The 15,221-nt window shown below is 34.3% G+C and overlaps 1 protein-coding gene across 2 annotated transcripts; it reads left to right on the top strand.

The window, feature by feature from the left end:
- The first annotated feature begins 473 nt into the window (after positions 1–473).
- On the top strand, positions 474–14,781 carry LOC123717381. 2 transcript variants are annotated; one of them, XM_045673337.1, is made up of 6 exons: positions 474–623; positions 7,937–8,111; positions 10,357–10,497; positions 11,922–11,994; positions 12,507–12,574; positions 12,793–14,781. In XM_045673337.1, the coding sequence occupies exons 2-6, from the start codon at positions 7,944–7,946 to the stop codon at positions 13,285–13,287; spliced, it is 945 nt and encodes a 314-aa protein (XP_045529293.1). In that variant the 5' UTR covers positions 474–623; positions 7,937–7,943; the 3' UTR covers positions 13,288–14,781. The 2 variants fall into 2 exon arrangements, with proteins under 2 accessions (XP_045529293.1, XP_045529294.1); XM_045673338.1 differs by lacking the exon at positions 474–623 and adding an exon at positions 833–1,006.
- Positions 14,782–15,221: the final 440 nt, after the last annotated feature.

The following is a 15,221-nucleotide window of genomic DNA, read 5'->3' as shown; positions in this document are numbered from 1 at the left end:
TATTTGTTACGTACACTATCATTATTATTTAAAGTACATTAAGATTTACTTTGCGTATTATACGGACTGTCGGTGTCTGGCTGTGGGAAACGTATTTTTATAAATTCTTAAATTCAGATATGCACATGTCTTCAAATGTTCTCGTTTAAAGCGTAACCTAGCACTAAACATTGATTGAATAAAGAACTACCGAGTATTTTTTCGGTAAATCTTCCTTAGACTTCATTTGGTACGTATATTATGTTAATAATATTTCTTTAGGTTTTGAAATACCAATTATTAATTATTAAATTAAATAAAGAACTATACCTGGGAGTAGTTTGCCCGCCAAGTCGAACAAAATTTATTATTTACATCAGATGTCTCCACCTAGTGTCAAATAGCGACACTAAATTTCTATTTATAAACAACAAATTGTCTATGGTATTTTGGCACGGGCTTTTGAGAAAAGTCAGCTTTGACAGATCTCCTAATCTAAATTCTAACACCGATCATTTATTTTTTTATAACCACTTGCATTTCGATACAAAATATTAGTAATTCGTGAAGTGGTATTACGTGAACAAGATGAAAATACGAGCCCACGCATTTCGCGAACCGTGGAATGCGACCCGCTAGCTTCGGTAAGTGCCTTTAGTTATTTTACAGAGCGATCGCATTAGATGTCCTTATTTTTAACTGATTAAAAAAAACTGTAGTCAATTGGCTGTTAACCTTTTAACTAAAGGCGAGAGACGCGTAATTTGACGCTGCCGTATAATTTTATTACTAATCGCCAGTCGGTGCATACATTGGCGCGTAGCACCAAATAGGCGGTCTAACTAGAAGTTATCAAAAAATAATACTGCCGCTATCTTAATTAGTATAAAATTTAAACCTTTGATTGGCGCTAACCGCTAGATAAAGAAATAAACTGAAACTTATCAGCTGTTTTTCCATTATGGATTTTTAGATATTTTTAACAGTTGTATTTAGTGGTTTAAATTCATAGTATACAAAAGTATTGGTAAGTAACATTTCCTATTTAGATACATCGAATATTTTTGTATTTATCATACATATACCATCAAAATAATCTTATTTTATCTGATAATAGTACTTGTAACAGAAATCTTTGTTGTCTTTTATTCAAATATATATATTTTAAATTGAATTTAGGTTTTTGACAGGTTTTGAATGATTATTTTATTTTTATCATTAATGCTTTAATTGCCACCAATAATTATGTGAAGCAGAACCAAGTTTAATAATGTTATTAATAAACAAGTATATACATAAAAAATCTAAATTTTCATAGAATTTTGATTACCTAAATTATTTAATAGTTTATAAAATTAATTATATTTCTTTTGACTAAATTTTTATTCTAAAATTTCTGATTTACTGACCGTATTTCCTGTACAAATAATAACAAATTTAATAATTAAATATACAGTATTTAAATTTTCATATTACATAAATCTAAATTCCATTTAACAGTTATCACAAAGATAATTTAGTTTTTGATAATAAAATTAACTTAACTTCTTGTGTTTTATCTGAAATTAATGGATTTTTTGCTGATAAATTTTGTAGGTTTAGATAGTGGATTATTAGAGGTGTATTAATCCTTTATAGGTGTTTTAACAGTTCTAATTATGTATATTATTATTTTTGTTTAATCTACAATTTTAAAATATAGAATGCAAATATAGAACTTTTAAAGTAGATATATGCAATATATAGCCGATGCTTTCATTATAAATGTATGTCTTATGAGTTACAAATTTTCATACTTTTATTTTGTAACCATATCATGCACCAGGTTATGCATTTTCTTACAAGATAAAGTTAAGTGTAAGTAACTCAGAATTGAGATTTAACTTATGATTTTAAGTTACTCTTATATCTGAAGGATTTTCAACTTTGATTATAATTAAAAATTTGACACTTCCTTATATAATTTCTCGCAAATTGTAAACTCAAGCAAACCGACGCGTCCAACTTGTTACAAAGAAATAGATCACATTAAGCTTTTAACTAATAAATTTAAAAAACACTGCCATTAAAATTGATTTTTTTTCTCGTTTGTGAATCTCACATCCTGCGATTTATAGAACTTGTTATTGAGTCGTACGTTTTAGGGTTGTCACTTATGTCAATAATAATTATTGACCGCGACTGTGTGTGGTCAATAAGTACGTACGTCATTATTTCTTGAAATAATGTTACTCTTAAAAATTTTATTATATCATAGACACACCAAGAGCGATTTCGGCTTGAATATTGAGTTTTGTACCGCGTGATGCTTAACGACATCAGCGTTGCGGATATTGAATCAATATAACAAAAACATCGTAATCTTTATCGCTATCTGGAAGGTTTATCAAACTCTTAGTTACGTAGCTAAACTAAATGTCGTACATTATACCACAAGAGAAGAGCTGAGAACCCTGACATAGGTATTACTTAAAAGGGTTACCAAATTTTACCAAACACATTTTTATTATGTTTTTGATCTAAAACCATCTTGCGCCAATTAACGTCAAATATTTTTAATGTGTTGTCAGCCCTATAGTGGTCTTAATATTAATTGTTAGAATTTACATTTACTTTAAATTAATCACAGCTTTCTATTCGTGCATTAGGAGAATTTTTAAAATAAAGTAGCTTCTCCGATAATGACATACATGCTTGCTGGTTTGAACCCCTGAATTATAATAAAGTTGGTGTCACATTAATATTGATAAGATAATATTCCCACGGTAAACGTTAATTTATTGGCATTCGCAAATGTCTAATCAAGTACTGCTATTTGATTATGATCATAAACACTTTAGCCTTGTTCCGCAAGCCTCAGGAGATACTCCTCTTTAATGGGCAGAGTATAATCTAAACTGGACATAACAGCCTTGATTCGTGGGGAAATGCTGTGCTTCATTCACCATTTTCATCATAATAATTTAATCTATATTATAAATATCGATTAAATTATTATGATATATTATAATCTATATATATAAATGAATTCCTATTTCCCTTGGTCACGGCATCACGCGTGAACGGCTGGACCGATTTCGCTAATTCTTTTTTTGATGTGTTTGTTATTGTCAGGAGAAGGTTCTTATGAAAGAACATTGCGCCGAAAATTACAAAATTAGGAATACTTAACTACCATATTAAGTAATCATGACTATTGCTACGATGGCCATTTTTTTTGTGCGTAGCGCTTTTATCATTGAAACCTTTTTCATGTAAGCTTATGGCGTTTGACATAACATTGACAGAATGCGTGCTGCAAATATCGTCAATGAGGATGTGAGAAAAATTAATATCGTTTAAAACAAATGCTTCGATCAGAGTTATTATATTGATAAAATACATATAAAATAATTACAGTCGCTAATTATATATATTTATAATCCATGTTTTTCACATGGCCAGTTATATGTCGCCTGTTCCCGTGTCGGAATACCAACAAAATTATTTATATGCGCCAGAAAAACAAACAAAGAATGTTATCATAACGCATTTTTATTTAATTATACAAATTCGAAATAAATATTCATTGTCAAGACAGGACAATGTCTATCGGGTCCGCTAGTTGACTGATATAATACAGCATTTTTGTCCAGACAGAGCTGGATTGTTTTGTGGCTCTCCGTCGTTATACGGCACTGTGTTAACTTTACGTGGGGTACCAGAGTTCTTTATGCCTACCTTTTTGCCCTTTGGTCTTATTTAACGAAACTTATGTGTTTCAGTAAAAAACATTTTTTTTAATGTAATAGCAGGCAAACGGGCAAGAGGCTCACCTGATGTGAAGCGATACCGCCGCCCATGGACACTCACATTGCCAGAAGGCTCGCAAGTGTGTTGCCGGCCTTTCAAGAATTGGTACGCTCTTTTCTTGAAGGACCCTAAGTCGAATTGGTTCGGAAATACTAAAGTGGACAGCTGGTTCCACATAGTGGTGGTGCGCGGCAAGAACTGCCTTAGAAAACGCTCAGTTGTGGAACGACGGACGTCGAGGTGATACGGATGGTATTTTGTATTTTGTCTTGACGTCCGATAATGAAAGACAGCTGCGGGTATTAGACCGAACAACTCTTCTGAACACTCCCCATGGTAAATGCGGTAGAAGATGCAGAGGCAACGCCAAGGGATCAAGCCGCACGGAAAGTGATTGGTCGTCGACGATTCGAACCGCTCTTCGTTGAATACGGTCTAGTGGAAGGAGCTGGTACTGGGGAGCTCCCGCCCAGAGGTGAGAACAGTATTCCATGTGGGGCCGAATTTGCGCTCTATAGAGTTGCAAGCGGTGGCCCGGAGTGAAGTACCGTCTCGCCTTGCTGAGCACACCAAGCTTTTTGGAGGCTAATTTAGCCTTCCCTTCCAAATGACCGCGAAACTGGACGTTATTCGATATGTCAACGCCCAATATTCCGATGTTAGCTGAGGCTTTAAGGAGCATTTACGGCAAAATTAATTTTGCCTTTTTGTTTATCTAGAAATAAGAAGCAGCAATGAGCAGTGTTGGCCAAGTGGCTTCAGCGTGTGACTCTCATCCCTGAGGTCGTAGGTTGGATCCCCGGCTACGCACCAATGGTCTTTCTATGTACGCAGTTTACATTCGCTCGAACGGTGAAGGAAAACATCGTGAGGAAACCGGCTTGTCTTAGACCCAAAAGTCAACGGCGTGCGTCAGGCACAGAAGGCTGATTACCTACTTGCCTATTAGTTTAACAAATGATCATGAAAGAGATACAGAAATCTGAGGCCCAGACCTAAAAAGGTTGTAGCGCCATTGATTGATTTATTTTTATTTATATAGAAATCATTGATTTTTATAAATATGTATATGTTTTGTGTTGAACAACGTATATATGAACCATGGTAGGGTGGTCTGGCCACTGGATATCCCGTGTGTGGAGATTTGTGTCTGCATGATTGGCTATGAATTTATTATTTTAAAGAAAATAATAAGAAATAATTTTTTTTTAATGTGGTATACGAATAACATCCAATTTGTTTTTCTGTAATCTCATTGGCTTAGTTTCCTAAATACAACGGATAATTGTTACTAATCATAGATATAAAAGAGCACGAATGCGCGATTGGAAAATTCGTATTAAGAAACAATAATTATAATTACTGCGTTATTTCGTTGTATGTTATGACATGGTGGCTTTTGACCGATAGTTATTGTTTTCTTCCACATTTCTGAGAAAAGTATCCAAATAATGCATTGTAACGCTTTATAGTAGGGACCAACAAAGTGACAGGTAGGTTTTTTTAACTCTCCCTTCACCGCTACAAGCTTAAATCTATTGGTAATATACATTCATCCTCTTGTTAAAGACTGAGCATATGTTAAAATCAAATATAAATAATAACACTCTCTTTGTGTTGTGTATTTCTGTAATCAACTTAAGGCCCTATACCAGCACTATTGCTGTGTCAGTGTCTCGGGGTGGACTGCGGTACGCAATGAAAAGCTGGAGCGACAATTAGTTATCTAAAACATTAAATTAATATTATTTTATCAAAAAAAATCTGGTTTACTTGGCTTGCGATAAAATATATCGTGTAAATTTCAAAATAATGTTCTATATACATTTTCGTCATAAAATGAATTCAAAGTGTCAAAAATTGGCTATATTTGATTTTTTCTATCGAGCGAAGTTATTTAAATCGTGTATCGATCTTTCAAAACGGATACATAAACTACTCAAAAAATGATGCCAAAAAATGTAAAGAAAACATTTATTTTTTTGGAGTTTGGCGACCATTAACTTACTGTAAAATTGACTGTAGTTAACAGTCTATTATGATTAATTTAATTTACTCAGCAAATTGAATACATCTTCCTTTAGATGACGGATAAAATTAATGGGAATGTGTTAGTGTGCTTATATTATTTATACTTTAGCCAGTATATTAAAATGGCTGTCCTTGTAAAATCAATGATTTAGGTAATAAACAGTTTAGTAATTTACTAAGCAAACGCTTAAAGGCCGCTCAGAACCCAGTTCACTTAAACCAAAAAGAACGTTATTTTTTTACCTAAATTATAACGAGTATCGGAACCAGTTATTTCAAATGCTAACACACCAAACTGTCCTGTTTTGGTTTTGCAAAAAGTATATTTGCATATTGTGCTTTCGAGAATTGATCTATTTTTATTAAAAATGTCTGCACTAAAGAATGCGTTCATTTCAATTGATGTTAATTTTAATCCATGTGAGGGATTCCTGTTAATGAATAGGAAATCTTTTTGTAATAGAACTTTTTACTGAGCTATTGATATAATTTTTTAATTTTGAATGAATGACAATCATAACTAATAGAACTGGGGACAGGAGACTCACCCGATGTTAATTAATAGCATCGCTAATGGACATTCTCAATACTATAGGGCTTGCGAATGTGTTTTTAGGAATTGGTAGGCTCTTTTCTTGAAATATTTCTGTGAAATACTTCTGTGGCTGGTTCCACATAGCGGTGGTGCGCGGCAGAAACTGCTTGATGTTGTGGAAAGGCGGACGTCGAGGTGATACGGGTGGAATTTTGTATTCTGCCTCGACGTCCGATAATGAAACTTAAGTTATTTTACGTTAACAGTAAGAAACTTAAGAGTTTCAAAGTCAAAATTACGCATTCACCAATAGTATGGAACCGGAAGTATTCACTTCCTACAATTAAGATCTGTATCAAAGTCTATATTTTAAATGTTGAGCTTTTTAAAATACGCGATTATTTATGTATTTGAAATGAAGATCACGCATTTGTGTACATTAACCTTTATATGTCAAATACATATTCATACGACACCAGTTGTCTTTTTATAATAAACATAGTCTAAGGAAAGGTAAATCTGGTGAAAATTGCAAAAATAGGTTTTTAATCGATTTAAGCTCTTGAAAGAGTTGCTCGACCCTTAGGTAAAATTTATCGTCCATACTTGACAGTATGATTCATTTGACATATAGGCCGTCACGAGCTCTTTGTCAAGAGGGTAAAGATAGACATGGAAGGTTGTTGGTCTTACTGTACAATAAATAAATCATGTAAACATGTAGGAAACATAAAAATTTATTGCTGTTCGTTTGTCTCGAGTTTTAGCGAGTTTTAGGAGGAAGGAAGGATTAAAGATTAGGTAAAAATGAATAATAAGTAATGAAAGAAAAATACTAAAAACGCCAATTGAGCTGGAAAATATTCGATAAATAATATTTCATATATTTATTAGCCTTCAGAAAGTTGCGATTCATGCTGTAATATGAGGTCCGAAATGTGATGATCGTTGTTGTCTGGTATTAAAAAATATATTATTTTTGGATTTCCTAGATCGACGTCACTGTAATAAATTTTACGCAATAAATCATATTTAATATTTCTACGCAAAAGAAGCCACCGTACAATCTAGAGAAAAATCCTTAAAAGATTGAATGTTTCTAGTCTTCTACTCTAGTGTTAATAAAAGCTTTTAGTGCATATATATTAAACCGTTAGTGTTAGATACAATTTCACGTGTAAATAATGTTAAATCAAAGTTATCTATGCTATTAGAAATTTGAAAACTTGTTTTAAAGTTTTAAAACAAACATTTAATGCTCCCATTAATTAAGTGGCTAGTTGTGTTAGGTTTTTGTAAAGTCTGCATAACTGGTTCATATGGACGAGTTATTTCAAGGATCTAGTTATTAATTCAGTTATTCTTGAATAGAATTGTGCTATCGCTTCATTGATATCGGATATGTGGTTTTGGCTTTAAGCATGTAATATTTTTTAATTGGCTACAAATTACATATAAGTTTTTTAAATTCTAAAAAAAAATATACTGTATCAGTTTGGTAAACATGGACTCACATGGATCGCAAAGAATCATGTAACATATTATTGTAATGTTGGAATTAAATAGCTTAAACGTTTGACTAAAATAACTCAATTACAGACTGGATATGTCGACGCGGAGCGGCGCAAACGCAATACGTGCGCGGCGTGGGCACAAGGAGCGATCGAAAAACTTCACGGAGTTAGAGAAACGCACCGTTCTCGAGTTGATAGCGAGACATAGGGACGTCCTGAGGCAGGGGCGTTCCAACAACGCGACTAATCGCAGCAAACAGGTGAGAATCAATACGAAATATGTTTTTTTTTATAAATTGTCTCTGCAAGACATCATTTAATATTACGATCCAACCTAACTAAAGTAATTTAAAAATAACCTAATTTACTAAAAAGTATCATAACAAATATATAACAAAAGAACGTGCCTAAAACACTATCTTGTAAAGGGTAGACACTCAGACGTTATTATTTATTAACTTTGTACGGCTGGATACTAGGTATTCGGGACTTTGTAGATATTGATGTTCTCTATAGTTCACTTTGCTCTATTGTCAATAGTTTCCGCAGCGTACGCGGTATACGGATATTTATTCGTATTTTTATATGTCACACCCTGGGTGATATTATCAAAGTTTTATACTGATTCCTTTTTTGAAAATAGTCTATGTTCCCGACTCTATCTTATGGTGAAAGATATTTTCAATCGGTCAGTTTTGGAGCCTACACGATGTATAGAAGCAAACACTCAAATCCTTCCTATTTATAATAATAATGATTTGTAAACTTCGAATCGGCCCAGACACAGCACAAACACTTTACACGAGATTCGAAACCGAAATCTGACACGTCAAAAATATTTTGGATTTTGACATACGGAAGTAATAAGTGTCTTTTCTGGTTCTCTAAGATATGGCGTTTTCCTCGCGTTGTTCATCCTTCACGGTCGAACCAAAAAAATATTGATAATATATATATTGATGTGAATATAAATCGCAGGAAAACCTTGATTTTAACGGAATGGTTATAGATAAACGTATTATAATGACGACTCTATGTCTATTATATAATAGTTATCTAAATGATTCAAAATTAATCTTCTGATTAACCAGATAACATGGTCGTTTTGTATACTAAATCACAAAGTAATTAAAATCAAAAAGGCATTTTCATACTTTTTACTACATGATGGAGCTGTTTTAGTTGTTTCTTTCTATGAGCGGTATTAACACTGGTTAGAGTTATATAAATATCAGACATGGTAGCATTTTAATAGTAAAACAAAATTTCTTTTTTCTATCGTCTAAAAAGGTTTTTCGAAAACGAGGTGTTATTGAGTCCCGAATAAAATTGGTATCGTTAATTAGGATTAGGGTTTTTCATATTACTTATTTTTATATCTGAGGTGGAAATGAATTTGTGCCCCTGCCGCTAAAAGTTGGAGTGGTATGTGGGATTCGACTCACACCAGAATCCATCCATTAATACCTCGGGTAGTTCTACTAGGGTGCGTTTGAGAGGTTCTCGCATTATACCAGAACACATTATTTATATGTATCTAAAATTTTAGTTAAATACTAAATTTACATTTTTTTTAAAAACATACATAGGAAAGATTTGTATCGTATGTTATTCATGGAGAAATTTAACTGATCTTTTTCAAGAATTCTTTCTTCATTAAAATGCTGAAATCCCTGATTAACGAAGCCAAAAATTAAAAACAAAAATATTATTGTGCGTCTAAGCTAAACGATAGGCGTATAAACTATAATTATTGTCTACTAATTAAAACATATTTAAAAATTATATTATTTCATAGAATCAATCTATTCAAAAAAATATGAATTTTGATTATGTCATACTACATTTTTATTTAGTAATGTAGGCATAATATCAAAAGTAGTTTAGTTAGTAACAATATAAAATTGCAGTAAACTGACTCCTTTGAGTATTGCTGACACATAATTCCGTGGCGCGTGTCAAAAGTTCATTACGCTTATGTAATACGACGCCCGCAATGTTATGTTACACTGACGCCATCGATTCCTGGTCTAATTGCGGAATGCCCATTAGGTACAAACTCACCAATTTATTTCGAAGCGATAGAAGCAGTGTTGGCCTAGAGGTTTCAACGTGCGATTCTCATCTGAGCTCGTACGTGAAGGAAAACCGCGAGAAAACCATGCCTTAGACCCAAAACGTCAATGGTACGTGTCAGGCACAGAAGGTTGATCGCCTACTTGCCTATTAGAAATGATCACAAAACAGATACAGGTCTAAAAGGTTGTAGGGCCATTGGTAGGTATTACTCCGTAAATAGAAACGCTACATACATTGATGACCCTTAGAAATGTTTATGCAGTAAACAATTTGGTTTCATATGATCTTTGCCTTCGGCATATTACCAAGAGTTTATTAGGACCGAGCCCAGAATTAAACGTACGACTCAAGATGGAAAGTTCCTTTACTACTTGTATGCTCTGCTATAATAGAATGTAATAATGGTAATTGGTGTGATATTTTCAGTTAGTGTGGTCCACAATTTGTGAAGAAGTGAACAAACGTTGCGGCGGCGAGCGGCCGCGCACGCCAGCTCAAGTCAAGATGTGGTACGAAAATTATAAGAAGAAATGCAAGATGCGCGCACACGACACTCAACTCGTTAAGGTTAATTTCTAACAAAAACAGATGTATAAACTTGATCTCGTTTTTTTATGTAATAGCAGGCAAACGGGCAAGAGGCTCACCTGATGTTAAGCGATACCGCCGCCCATGGACACTCACATTGCCAGAAGGCTCACAAGTGCGTTGCCGGCCTTTTAAATTCTTAAAAGGTACGCTCTTTTCTTGAAGGACCCTAAGTCGAATTGGTTCGGAAATACTTCAGTCGGCAGCTGGTTCCACATAGTGGTGGTGCGCGGCAAAAACTGCCTTAGAAAACGCTCAGTTGTGGAATGACGGACGTCGAGGTAATACGGATGGTATTTTGCCTTAACGTCCGATAATGAAACTCAGCTGCGGGTATTAGACCGAACAACTCTTCTGAACCCTCCCCATGGTAAATGCGGTAGAAGACCCAACATCTCTACGCAACGCCAAGGGATCAAGCCGCACGGAAAGTGATTGGTCGTCGACGATTCGAACCGCTCTTCGTTGAATACGGTCAAGTGGAAGGAGCTGGTACTGGAGAGCTCCCGCCCAGAGGTGAGAACAGTATTCCATGTGGGGCCCGGAGTGACGTACCGCCTTGATGAACACACCAAGCTTTTTGGAGGCTAATTTAGCCTTCCCTTCCAATTGACCGCGAAACTAAAGGTCATTCGATTGGTCAACGCCCAGTATTTCAATGTTAGCTGAGGCTTTAAGGCGAGTGTTTTAAAAGAGGAGAGTAGCGACAAAGGGAGTTTTTTAGCGGAAAAACCGCAGACTTGTGTCTTCTTGGGGTTAAATTGGACTAGATTTAGTCTACCCCAGTCCGAGACTCCACGTAAAAGAGTTTCGACTTCACAGACGACACAGGACAGTTTGTTCCGGCACTCGACAACAGCTCGAGAAATACCTGCCCGGCCCGGGGATACTTTTCCCAGTGCTGTTGTCCGCATAGTGAATGTTGCTAAGTTGCAACATGTCATTGATATGCAGAAGAAACAGGGTCGGGGATAGAACACAGCCTTGTGGGACACGAGCATTGTCGGGTTTAAGGTCCGGTCCGCATGCTCCGTCGATGACGACCTTTATGCTCTGATCAGCGAGAAAGCTGGTAACTTTGTTAAATTTTTAGCGATTTTACAGTCTCAGTTGGTACATTTTTGGTAGAAAACTAGATTTTTATTTACAGATATATTCCACACAGATTAATTTGTATCATATATGTGCGCAGTCACGTGGGAACTCTATATTCCTATCTCATAGCTTGATATATCCAGAATATTGTGATGTCAGACTCGGAACTACCAGCGCATTTGTTTATGTCACCCCGATGTTTAAACAGTATACCTAACTAGAGCTGTAGTTTAATACAAAATTTAAATATTCGTAATTTACTCAGAATTTATGGTAGGGAAGAAATGTATTAAATATATTTTTTGCAGACTCCGAACTCTGAAACACCCGGCCTCCTCGACGGTATGTTGTGGCAGAATATTCACCCGCTAGACGTCAAAGGTAAGGGTTAATATGGAACTAACACAAAAACATTGTACCATAAAACACTCAGGCATTTGGATATGTGACCCAAAACGTGTCCGCGCAAAATGTATCCAAACCATATTATTCAAATTTAGCAGCCTGTGGTTAGTTTCACTTAAAATGCCATAAGTCTTTCGTAAAAATGTTTTCTACCAAAAGTACAGGCGCTGTTTGTATCTTTTTTTCTGGTGTCGTCCTTTTAGAAAGGAACGTACCAAAAGTTCTTAAAAGGCTAGCAAAGCACTTGCGAGCCTTCTGCCAATGTGAGTGTCCAAGGGCGGCGATATTGTTTAACATCAGGTGAATATTCTGCCCGTTTGCCTTCTACCAACCGTACCAATAGACAACTAACTAAATTGTAACATTATAGTTACTATAAAGTTGATTTTACATATCTGGATGACAGTTTCGAAGTTCTAAGATAATATTTTCATTTGACAGTACCAATTTGGATAAAAATGTGTATCTAACATTAATTTATTTCCTAGGCGAAGATAATGATGCCACGACAAGCGGGGAAGGCGCTCAAAGCGTCAAGGATGATGGGCCGGTAAATGTAAGTTTATTCTTTTATTGGAAACCCTTTGGTAGTGCTTTAGTTTGTCCAGGCGTTTAATTTGGAGGTTTGACTCCTGCGAAATTTCAAGTTGACGATATGATGGTAATTCTTAAATCTTGTTATACCTAATTAAACAGGACAATAACGCATTGTATATCATTTGGTACTATTGACATAAGCAAGCAATTGAAGTACATTAAAAATATATTTTCCAGATGTCTAATGGGCGTCTCTCAACGAACGACAGCGACGATACGATGCCAAACGTACTTGAACCTCAAGTCCAAATCATACCCCAGTCCTCCCCTAGCCCCCCCTTAAAAGCCCTCCCTAACCCCCTTAATCCCCTAATCCCTAACTTGCCCCTCCTCGCTAACCCCCTTGCGATCGAACAAGCGCGCATCCAGCAAAATTTCCTTCAAAAGTTAAACGAACTATCAAATACACCACTGAACCTCAGCCACTTAGACGATGACAAAAGGAAAGAACAATCAGATGATCAAAAACACGATTGTGGTACCGCGACGGAGGAAGAGAGATTATATTTCATAGCCAAACGGCAACATGCAATATGGGAACACGAGGCAAAAATGAAAATTTTAAATATGGAACTAAGGCAGAAGGAAGAGATCTTCTCCCTTCAAAAACAACTTTTTCTCATCGAGTTGCGTTTGAAAATGGATTTCCTGGAGAAGGCCAGTGCTAAATGATCAGTGATGTTTTAAAAATGGAAGGTTGTTTTTGTAGAATGGCTAAGCTATCGCCAGATTTTGTCTATGTTCTAGAAAAATATTATCTGTGGCCCTCACGCAGTGTTGCCAATCAAGAATTTTGTTAAAAACAAATGATAACGACAAAGTCGGTGTCGATTAAGTGCCATTTTTGTTACCGCTATAGCGCTCTTTTAATACGTATATTATTTTGCCTTAACGCTTAATATTTTTAGCCAGATTAAATTGGTTGTATTAATTATTAATTAATTCGTTTGCTCTAAACAGTAGATTTTATTTTGTATGAAAATGGTACGATGCAAGGTTAATTTGGTGCAAATTCGCACCAAAACTGGGTTTTGAAATGTGATTATAAACAGATAGTATATTATTTTTGTATTCTTTATTTTGCATAGCTTATATTATATTTAGTTTAGTACATAAAATGTGCTTAATTCTGTAATTTACTTTAGTTTATTTTTCACTGGCAGCTTGAAACGCGCAAATGAACTGCCAAATATAGATTTTCGCGTTAACGTTAGTACTTAGTATTTAGCATCTCTTTGAAACGGGCATCTTTTATTTAGTTCGTCCGCAACAGTGGAGGTCAATGAACTTTTGACGTTAAAGTTAAACGTGAATCAACCTAGTCCTATAGGTTCTAATGTCTTACGAAGTAGTTACATCAAAATCATTTTCCATGTCAATGGCAACACCGTGTGATTTACTGTTTTTAAGAAAATTTGCTAAACTGACATAATTTTCAGGTCAGGGACGACAATATCTTTTGAATTTGCAATCTATTTGCGTTTTATTTATATCCATTGATATAAAATATTAACGCATCTCTTGTATGCCTAGCTGGGGTTAAAGCCAAACGGCTAACACATGCTTGTTCAATGACAATGTGTCATGTCAACATGTTATACAGAGAGAACAAAATTGTAACTACTTACTAGACTTCAAGTCAATGACGTGCCAAGAAACATAATATTTGTTGTTAAATACATAGTTGTTACATAATATTTTAAGATATACATTTAAAATACGTAAATTAGACAAATATGAAGATTCAATTGATATTTTTGTTTATTAGTAATACTAGAGAATTTAAGTACAAAAATTCAATCAATAATACCTCATGAAACAGTGTATTGTAAATATTGTAGTTTTAATAAATTTTAGACATGTTTTATATGGACTTACATTTATGTGATTTTTAATAGTTGCCAGATTTAATAATTATAATGATAAGCGCGGAAATACTCAAGTTCAAATTGCGTAATTTTTTCAATACAGTTTAAGCAGGAAATAATATTTTTCATAATACAATTTTATATTGTGATGTATTTTATAAGATCTCAATAGAAAAAAATGAATTTGTGAAAAATTATAATACTTTAGTATTGAAGCGTCGTAATTCGAAACTCTTTTATGTTAATCTGATGAAATTGGATATTATTGATATTGAATAAAGAATTTATTTTTCTGTTCCGTTATTTTTTCATTTTTATATCTCTTATCTGTAATATTTTTTCAATACTATGCTTCATTTTAAAACTGTGATAAGAGTTATAATAATTAAGAATCCTTTATTATCAATCAACAGACATTTAAAAAAAAAGCTCGATAATTTTATTTTAATTCCAAAAAAAGTTTAAATAAACTTGCTATGAGAATAGAGTCAACAATTATTCTCGAATGACTACGTGCTACAAAATTATGCTCTTATATGTGAAGTACAAAACCGCTCAAATCTTATAAAATTCTTATTGGTAATTATGAAAGGGGATATATATTTTCGATCCCTATATGAATGTGGTCGCTATTTCATTGAAAATTATTTACATGTTGGCGCAAAAATCATTCCAATTTTAGATTCTTTTTGCAAGGGTTAAAGATTACATATTTTCATTGGGCTTATTTTTCCCTTT

This window comes from Pieris brassicae, chromosome 12 (genome assembly GCF_905147105.1).
Source record: "Pieris brassicae chromosome 12, ilPieBrab1.1, whole genome shotgun sequence".
Taxonomy (NCBI): Eukaryota; Metazoa; Arthropoda; class Insecta; order Lepidoptera; family Pieridae; genus Pieris; species Pieris brassicae.
This window is presented reverse-complemented; position numbering and strand designations above follow the sequence as displayed.

Excerpts from the sequence above, each read along its gene's own strand:
- LOC123717381 (XM_045673337.1), top strand. The coding sequence starts at position 7,944 with ATGTCGACGCGGAGCGGCGCAAACGCAATACGTGCGCGGCGTGGGCAC. Across the intron at positions 11,995-12,506 it reads TCACCCGCTAGACGTCAAAG|GCGAAGATAATGATGCCACG; the intron begins GTAAGGGTTAAT and ends TTTATTTCCTAG. Across the intron at positions 12,575-12,792 it reads AGGATGATGGGCCGGTAAAT|ATGTCTAATGGGCGTCTCTC; the intron begins GTAAGTTTATTC and ends TATATTTTCCAG.